At 35.2% G+C, this 7,530-nt stretch overlaps 1 protein-coding gene across 1 annotated transcript in view; it reads right to left on the bottom strand.

Annotated features, from left to right (window-relative positions):
- Nucleotides 1–200: 200 nt before the first annotated feature.
- Nucleotides 201–7,530, bottom strand: part of LOC121366258 (adhesion G protein-coupled receptor E2-like) — a gene marked incomplete at its 3' end in the record, with an annotated part of 18,946 nt that continues 11,616 nt past the window's right edge. The window contains exons 3-6 of the mRNA XM_041490771.1: nt 4,847–4,966; nt 4,569–4,688; nt 3,745–3,864; nt 201–313 (exon numbers count right to left, since the gene is read on the bottom strand). Coding sequence (XP_041346705.1) covers nt 201–313; nt 3,745–3,864; nt 4,569–4,688; nt 4,847–4,966 — 473 coding nt within the window. The remainder of the gene's footprint in view (nt 314–3,744; nt 3,865–4,568; nt 4,689–4,846; nt 4,967–7,530) is intronic.

The raw sequence follows: 7,530 nt of genomic DNA, 5'->3' as shown, positions 1-7,530 counted from the left end.
GGCTATATAGTGTACTTTCACATCCATTTGAAAAAGATATCATCTTTGGAAAAGGAACATATTTACAAACATGTCAATATGGCTGCGTCAATTGTCTTCTTTTTCTGTCTTTTGTAATGTCTAACCCTACTTGTAGTTGTCAGAAAATTTCTATTTGTTTTGCATTTACAAACAATAATTACGACATGCTAAACACATACCGTGTGTACAGTCAGATGCATTCCATCCAACTTGACATCCTTTATCATAGGTACCAGTCGATGAGCTGCAGGATGAATTTCTACGCGAACATTTGCGATCCTTACATAACTTTCTGCAATTAAGACCGTATCTAACATTCTCTACACATGCTGGAAGAAATAATAATAATGTTATAGTGTGTGTCTCTCTTCTCATTTTCTGTTGGGTTTTGTTGTGGTTGTCATTGTCGTTGTTTGTTTTGTTTTGGGAGGGGTATTCGGGTGGGGTGGGGGTTATTTCGGTCGCGTAAAACACGTGTTAAAATTAGTGCATAAACTTGCGAGTGGTATGCATGATTATTATCTAGCCGATAGTCTAGACTGTAATCATTCAAAACATCGAAAGTGCAAATAACAATGCATACCATAAGTAAGTTTATGCAGGAACTGACATATACCACGCACCTAATAGTACACCTAAATGGACCACAGCACCACATTTGGCATAGTTATTAATTATGACCATACACTTGTTTTGAGAGGGTGCTACCCAATTGTTTAGGTCAATGCCAAGTCGGTGTTAAATATTAAATGTAGACATTGTCAGGAAAGATTCTTTTAAAACACTAAAAGGGACACAATTATATTTTAATATAAAGAATATCTGAAATAAGGCTGCCCACGTTTTAAAATCAAGGTCGTTCCAAGATCAAGATCAAATTAAAACTATCTGACATTGGCTGCCAAAACAAATAAATTGCTATTTCTCACAAACCCAAAATGTGTTTGAACTTTAGTAGCAATACATTGAATTTATAATAAGCTCTTGCTAACTAGATGGCCACCAAAATGTCACCCAAAGAAATGTTTAGTCAGGTGGCAGGGTACTGAATCTTACAGTTCGGTACTAACAATTGTACTTTATGGTTTTTTTTGCATCTTTGAAAGGTGCTGATTGAGGAGACGAGGAGTAGAAACATGGCACCTGTTTGGCATTTGAACCGGCAATATATATGATACTTGCAATCAAAACTGTCGCCTGTGACTGGGATTTAGGGTAATATAATTCATTTTGAAGTACCCCAGCTAATCAAGACATAGGAACGTGATTTAAATTCAAGATTGTCAGCACTGTAGCAGTGGTTGATCTGTAAGCACGATTTTTGCATTTCATTCAGACAGACTAATGATCTCACCAACAATGTAATTTGTCCAACATCAACTTTATTCACAATAACAGTGCAGTTATTATGTATATACCTATAATACTACCTAACATAGGATATAAATTACAACAAAAGGTTGCTGCCCCAAACGTATTCAATTTTGAAAATACACCACCAATGATAAGTGGCCTAGCAATGTACACACATAGAAAAGAACGTCACCTTAAAAACATACAATACCCAGTTTGGTTACATATCTGCATCGAATTTAGTTGCATGAATTCAGAGAGTGCCACAGCCCAGAGTCTGTAGCATTTGCATTGGGGGAATAAATTCATGTGCTTTTCTGATTATTTATTCATACCAGCATTTAAATAAACAAGTTAACAAATTAAAAAAACAAATTCACAGTTTTTATAACTATTGCTTTTGCGACCCTTAATAATATAGCAGCAAGATCACAGTCTGAAAGGACATAAGTCAGCAAATGAGATGCAATCATGTAATTAGCTTTGCCGTTTCCCTATGGTTCATTGCAATTCTCTGAAATCATGCAACTAATTCATTGTGGCTTTTCGACAAAAAGTTCCTTTTTTAATACAAAATGTGGATGTTAAAAGCTCAGTTGTAGTTGTGTTTAGCACTAAGAATCACTCTTATACAGTGTTGTGAGGAGGATGAAGGTGAAGAAGTTCAACATATAGTTAAAATGCTATTGTTTACGTCATAAAGCCATTGCGTATTGGATTGTGTGTTTTCAAAATAAAGTACCTGTTGTTGTTATTTGTGGATAAATTGCATCTTACGGCGAGAAATGTTGGTTCAAATGAATTACAAATTTCTGAGACAAATGGTGTTGGTCGACAAAATTGTGAAAATTAAACATCAGTCACTTGTGATTTGCACGCATATCCACATTTTTATCACAGCAAAGTTGGCATTGTCATGCAGCTGTACTTGTAGATATTTAAAATATGTTTTAGTGCACCTTAAAACGTAGCAGTTGGTTTCAAAAGGATTATCTTGGGTGATGAAAAACGTATAATGTGATCATTGTTTTGTTATGGTAGTCATTGCGATAGCCGTATTCGATTCAATCCAAGAAACAAAAGTGTCAGTATTGCCAAATTGCCAAGTGAAAGCGAGAATTGAATTTCTTGTATTTAAAGTAAATCGTTTTTTATTGTTGTTGTTGTTGTTGTTTTGTTGGTTATTGTTTTTTGTATGTTTTTGTGTGGTGGGTGGGGTTGGGGGATGGTAGTGCAGAATGTAAGATATAGTCACTTGTTGAATTTAAATGATGATTTCCTTGACACTTAAAACGTTATCACTAACATCAAAATCTTGCCCTAATTAACGTATAGTGCGATACATTACAATTTTATTGATGTTGTGGTCATCTTGAATTTAAATGATGTTGCATTCTTTAGCTGAGAGTAATTCAAAATTAATTCATTCGCCCCCCAAAAACCAGTCATAGACATCACAGTTAAGCAATCAAAGTACTAGTTTAATTATGGGATATTTAGCGCTCTTTTCTGCATTAAATTTTCTTGAAACCATTTTAATTTGATCTTTGAACTTGACACTTAAATTGGGGGAGTCGCCTCTTAAACGTAAATAATTTAACTAATGTATTATTTGAAACAGCTTTTCAGGATATTGTATAAACTTTGATTTTGACCTGACCGTGACATTGACCTCTAAAATTAGGTAGCGCCCTCTACAAATGTGTACTGTCCTTAATTACAGTTGTGTCAAATGTGGTGTTTTGGACCAGCAAGTCATGATCATTATCCTAAGCCATTCCACAATAAAGGATGCTGTGTGACGCGATAAGGATGTTGGGCTCAGTGAGAGGTGGGGTTTAAAAAGTGTGGAGTTATACAGATGTACCTCAAATTATGTCATTGGGAAAACAAACGAAGTGTGGTACAGTATTTAAAAGATACTACTTGATTTATACGTAGCTGTGTTAAGCATCACTTAGAAGAAGACAACAGGACTTGTATGTTTCTTCAACGTAGTTAACCATACAGAATACGCAAGGGATTATTAAAACTGTAGCTGTATTGGGGATGTTTTTGTGAGAGAGAGAGAGAGAGAGAGAGAGAGGAGAGGGATGAGATGAGAGAGAGAGAGAGAGAGATCCTATTGAGAGAGAGGAGAGAGAGAGGACGAGAGAGAGAGAGAGAGAGAGGAGAGGAGGGGAGAGGAGAGAGAGAGAGAGAGAGAGGAGAGGAGAGAGAGAGAGGAGGGGGGGGAGATTCTGTGGTTCAACGATTACTATATTCATATGTATAGGGCTATTTTAACTATAATCATATTGTTTTCTCACTTACAAACGGCATTAACAGTAACGTTTAAGCTAAGATGTCAATATTAAAGTTTTCAATTACCTGAACACGTTTTTCCATCTCCGGAAAAGCCACTTCGGCAAGCGCATGTATATGATCCGTGTGTGTTGAAGCAGTTAGCATTCGTACCACATGAATTCTGTTCAAGACACTCATTCACATCTTAAATTAAATTTATCATATGCATGTGAGGATTTAACTAACATCAAAGGTTGAAGGCACTATAATATAACATTCAAGTATGCCAGATAGTGTCTTTGAATCAACAGGAATTTTATTTCTCTCTTAACACATGAACTCATTTTCAAACTAAACGAAAGGTACAAAATGAGTGAACATTCTATATTAAACGTCATGCTCAAGATAGCATATATATATATATATATTATATATATATATATATATATATATATATATATATATATATATATATATATATATATATATATATATATTATATATACTATATATATATATACAGCAGTCATTTGAAATACCAGACAGCGTTCATGTGCAATGTTCAAAGTAATAAAATAATATCATGTTGTGGTTTCCTAAGCACAATAAAATGGAATGGTTGTCAATCACAACGCATGATGTTTGTTATAAACAGGTATTTGTTGAAACAGCGGAAGTGAATTCAATTATTAGTGGCAGGAAAATAGATCATATGAAAAATATTATTCTGTGAACACGCAGACTTATCAATCCTTTGCATTTAGCTTGGTCATTTTCAATCAACATGTGATACAGATATAATAGTTTGCATCTAAGGACCCTCTCTTGATGTGATTCGTAAATGACAAAAACTTTTGGATGTATTTATTTTGAAACGAAATACATATATTTTAATCAATATTAATTACCTGTACAATTTTTTCCATCTCCAGAATATCCACTTCGGCAAGTACATATGTATGATCCATCTGTGTTGTTGCAGTTTGCATTAACATCACATGAATTCTCGTGGAGAAACTCGTTCACATCAGAAAACATTAAGAAACATGGTTAAACATTATGAACAGAAGACATATGTTTATCCTTTTGAACACAAGTAGTATCATTAGTGTAATTATGTGCATGATTGAATATGTAATACTACTACGTAACACTGCTATACGTTAAGCTAACGTGGTTTCATTACCTGTACAATTGTGTCCATCTCCAGAATATCCAGTTTGGCAAGTGCATGTATATGACCCAGCTGTGTTAGTGCAGTTTGCATTCTGATCGCATGGTTTCTTTTCTGTACACTCGTTGATATCTGAATTTAATGAATCAGGATTGGATTATTGATAGTTCTCGAACAGTTATCATGAATCGTTGTCCCTGCAACATATTTCGATGAGTACACCTATGTCACTTAAGTCAGCATGGGATAAAAGTCTGTGCATATTAATTATCTTACACTACATCTTAAAATAAGTGTTATGTTTGTAAATAAACTTACAACGTTAACTGAATTAATAAAACAATAGTCCAAACAACACATCTTGATTGTGGATATATGCATAAAACTGATAGATAACAATTTCATTGAATAAAACGCTAATAAATGCATTTACGACACACCTTTGCCAGTCTCGATCAACGTGTGTTGGTATCACCTGTCAACACGTGTATGTTACCACTATTGTATATCAACTTTCACAAGTTTACATACCGTATGAATCCATAAATGAAATAAATGTCTTATTTTATCTGTTAACAGAAACATCCAAGCATACTTTGAATTTCATTCCGAATGAAACAACACAACTAATATTGCTGCCCAGGCTAAATTTGAGTCCATGGCCTATATTTAACTATAGTCTCGTTCATAATTACCACTGTCCTACATGGTTAATTAAAACACTATGTGTGCTCATTTACACAGTTAATAACTTACAACTTTTGTTGAACAATGATCATGCATTTTGATATTGGCTTTTTATAATGTCATTTTGATTTACCCAAACTAAGGAGCATGGTACACCATTTGTTTTTATCTTATTTGCGTAATCTAAATTAACCTGAAATAAACTATCATATGAAGTGTGTGTTGTCTGAAAAGTCAGATCTTGTCACGGGGATTCTATAATACCCGTAACTGAATAAAACACGATTGTCCAAATATCTCTCCTAACTGTATATCTATTAGATCTATCTGTAACAGGCAGTTATACCCGCTGTGGCTCGTCTCTAGGTATGATCAGAGATAAGATCTTATACAAGTATATATTATTATATCACGTTTAGTTCACTAGAAAACACAACAAAACACAATACCCTTTGGAATCTGTATTAACCTACGCTGACAAATGTACTGCCGCAGTAGTTAATTAATAACAATAATAATAAGAACCCAGAACTGATCACTTAATTAGTTAATCGCTAGGTGTCTAGTTTACACAATATGCTAATCATTTCACCGTGACACAACACCCACACGTTTGATAATTGAGAAACGCTAACACACACACACGTGTGATAATGGAGAAACGCTTCCAGGGGAACTTAATTAATAAAGGAATTACAACACTATTCCTAACTGGTTAATTTTTAATTAACCCTAACTACTCATTCAATAACCTTGTAATACAGAATTAATACTGGTACCTATCACAATAAAGACAATAACCTACAGTTTACCTAGGTCCTCTAGGATGACTGGCTAAGCTTTATATATATATATATATATATATATATATCAGAACGGTGAGCCTACAGAATACTGCGTCAGATGACCGGCAGCACCGTCTAAATAATATTGGTATAATACAGTATTAAAATATTTAAAGTCACATCAATCACATCAAGGTTATACACAGAGCAGAAAATATATATTTACCAAAGTCCCGTCTGAACTAATATAGATCGTTCAGTGGACGACGTCCGTGATCCCCTGGAGCCTTCCTAGTTCTCCCAGATATATCTAAACCCTGGCTATTTATTCAACACTCTCGGAGACAGCGAATATCGCCTGGGGGTACAAGACGGTACCTCAAATATCATCTGAATTTCCACAGCGACCAAGATGGCATATGTTTCTCTTAGATCGCCAGACTCAATGACGCCAAGTCGCCAATCACGGTTGTAAAAACCGCACTCGCGGAGGTATTACGTAACTACTGGCCACATGGCTCCGCACCTGGGCTGGGTGTGTATTAGAAAAGCTCGATGACCGTCGCGCAACGGTATCACGTAACAAGTTGCCCATCTGGGCTAAGTGCATAATGGAACTGCACACGGCCTTCTAAAACAATTAATATCGCCACAGGCGAAAAGAAATTAAGAGCATGTACCGTCACAGATCTATTATCTGTTTGTTGTTTCTGTGAACAGTTGAGACAGAAGTGTTGTTTTAGTGGTTGCTGCGCAGGCCATTAAATATAGAGGGTGCCACTAAAATACGCTCATTACTTGAGTTTGCATTTATGTTTTAACTTTTAACTTTCAGTAGTAACACTTTTATTCTTCCGTTGTATTGTGGTGTTAAGACAAATATTTTTAAAGATTGATTTTGCCTTTAAAATATAACACAAATGCTTAGGTGCGCAGATTTAGTGCCACCAGTGTATTAACATCAGAAATGTCTTGTGCACACGTCTCAGCGATCTGTGTTGTCTGCCCACGACAATGGTTAGTTGGTTGTGAATGAGAGATACGTTGGTGCGATCATCTTATACATGTTCGCGCATGGGGTGAGTCGGGTACAAGAATGGGGATGCAGCACCTTAAGACCAATGATTTCAACAAGAATTGCAATAAACATATATCCAAATGCATATACACATACACAATACACATACACAATACACATACACGTATGCTTACATATACATACAC

The sequence above is a fragment of the Gigantopelta aegis genome, unplaced genomic scaffold (genome assembly GCF_016097555.1).
Source record: "Gigantopelta aegis isolate Gae_Host unplaced genomic scaffold, Gae_host_genome ctg5105_pilon_pilon:::debris, whole genome shotgun sequence".
In the NCBI taxonomy this organism is placed as follows: Eukaryota; Metazoa; Mollusca; class Gastropoda; order Neomphalida; family Peltospiridae; genus Gigantopelta; species Gigantopelta aegis.
This window is presented reverse-complemented; position numbering and strand designations above follow the sequence as displayed.